The 2,500-nt window shown below is 45.5% G+C and overlaps 1 protein-coding gene across 1 annotated transcript in view; it reads left to right on the forward strand.

Moving 5' to 3' along the window:
- LOC125038164 (mucin-19-like) overlaps nt 1-2,500 on the forward strand; it is a 34,142-nt gene that overhangs the window by 9,664 nt on the left and 21,978 nt on the right. Inside the window, exons 4-5 of the mRNA XM_047631522.1 lie at nt 68-1,192; nt 1,523-2,215. Of these exons, the coding sequence (XP_047487478.1) occupies nt 68-1,192; nt 1,523-2,215 (1,818 nt within the window). The remainder of the gene's footprint in view (nt 1-67; nt 1,193-1,522; nt 2,216-2,500) is intronic.

Consider the following 2,500-nt stretch of genomic DNA (forward strand, 5'->3'; position numbering starts at 1 on the left):
AATATACTTATATACTCATTTAACTTAATGAAAATTACTTATATAATCTTATTATTTATCATTGCAGCCCCGTCCACTACCGCAACTACCACCGCCACTACCTCCACTAGAACATTCCCTACAACTACTATAAGAACAACCGTTGTTACTACCACTACACCAGCAGGAAGTAGCACTACACCAGCAGAAAATACCACTACACCAGTAGGAAATACCACTACACCAGTAGAAAATACCACTATGCCAGCAGGAAATACCACTACACCAGCAGGAAATACCACTACACCAGCAGGAAATACCACTACACCAGCAGGAAATACCACTACACCGGCAGGAAATACCACTACACCGGCAGGAAATACCACTACACCGGCAGGAAATACCACTACACCGGCAGGAAATACCACTACACCGGCAGGAAATACCACTACACCAGCAGGAAATACCACTACACCGGCAGGAAATACCACTACACCGGCAGGAAATACCACTACACCAGCAGGAAATACCACTACACCAGCAGGAAATACCACTACATCGGCAGGAAATACCACTACACCGGCAGGAAATACCACTACACCGGCAGGAAATACTACTATACCGGCAGGAAATACCACTACACCAGCAGGAAATACCACTACACCGGCAGGAAATACCACTACACCGGCAGGAAATACCACTACACCGGCAGGAAATACAATCAACAGCATCCTCTCTGCTTTGAATGCACGAGTCGCAGTTCTTCTTGACCTCCAGAGAAGTCTTGTTAATGTATCAAATGAGATACAGGCGTCACTAGACATTTTTAACAATATCAGCACAACAGTCAATACCAGGAGACATCGGCGAAACGTTGGCATCCTCGAAGCCCTGAACTCGCTGCTGGACAGAGTCGCAACAGCCATAGGCCGCAACGACTCGATGGGACTGACAGCTCTCGCGCAGGATATAAATACCCAGAGAAGTGACCTGGAGACGCTCGCCGCTAATGTCCGGACAAACTCCAGCCTGGTCGCTGAAATAAAGAGCAGCGTTGCTACTACATTCCAGAAATTCCAGACAACAACAGCCATGTTAAGGGCGAAAGATAACCAGATAAAGATCGAGGTTGATATGCTGCAGCAACAAATTTCGCAGCAGGGAGGATCCACGGTCGCCGTCTCAACAGCCAACATTCCGGTTGTGACAACAGGTAATTCCTAATTATGAATTGATTATATAAAAAAGAAGAGGGAATACTCTCTTGGGGCCGGATTCATTAACGCACTGATGACCTCCTCAGCACCAAAGAGTGGTTCAGCCAAATTTTTGGCTAAAGTTGGCTATCTTTCATGTGAAATCCCTCTTTACTAATGTACCTGCAGACTGAAAAATCCTAACAATCGAGGTCTCAGGGTCCATGTGTGTGTGTGTGTGTGTGTGTGTGTGCACTTATGTATATACGGGGGTAAGATAAATATACTCATATACTCATTTAACTTAATGAAAATTACTTATATAATCTTATTATTAATCATTGCAGACCCGTCCACTAACACAACTAGCACCGCCAATACCTCCACTAGAGCATCCCCTACACCAGAAGGAAGTACCACTACACCAGCAGGAAATACCACTACAACAGCAGGAAATACCACTACACCAACAGGAAATAGCACTACACCGGCAGGAAATACCACTACACCAACAGGAAATAGCACTACACCGGCAGGAAATACAACAATCAACAGTACCCCCTCTGCTTTGAATGCACGAGTCGCAGTTCTTCTTGACCTCCAGAGAAGTCTTGTTAATGTATCAAATGAGATACAGGCGTCACTAGACATTTTTAACAATATCAGCACAACAGTCAATACCAGGAGACATCGGCGAAACGTTGGCATCCTCGAAGCCCTGAACTCGCTGCTGGACAGAGTCGCAGCAGCCACAGGCCGCAACGACTCTATGGGACTGACAGCTCTCGCGCAGGATATAAATACCCAGAGAAGTGACCTGAAGACGCTCGCCGCTAATGTCCGGACAAACTCCAGCCTGGTCGCTGAAATAAAGGGCAGCGTTGCGACTACATTCCAGAAATTCCAGACAACAACAGCCATGTTAAGGGCGAAGGATAAACAGATAATGAGCGAGGTTGATATTCTGCAGCAACAAATTTCGCAGCAGGGAGGACCCACGGTCGCCGTCTCAACAGCCTACATTCCGGTTGTGACAACAGGTAATTCCTAATTATTAATTGATTATATAAAAAAGAAGAGGGAATACACTCTTGGGGCCGGATTCACTAAAGCACTGATGACCTCCTCAGCACCAAAGAGTGGTTCAGCCAAACTTTTGGCTAAAGCTGGCTATTTTTTATGTGAAATCCCTCTTTACTAATGTACCCGCAGACTGAGAAATCCTAACAATCGAGGTCTCAGGTTCCATGTATGTGTGTGTGTGTGTGTGAGTGCACCTATGTATATACGGGGGTAAGATTAATATACTTATATACTCATTTAAC

This window comes from Penaeus chinensis, chromosome 3 (assembly GCF_019202785.1).
Source record: "Penaeus chinensis breed Huanghai No. 1 chromosome 3, ASM1920278v2, whole genome shotgun sequence".
In the NCBI taxonomy this organism is placed as follows: Eukaryota; Metazoa; Arthropoda; class Malacostraca; order Decapoda; family Penaeidae; genus Penaeus; species Penaeus chinensis.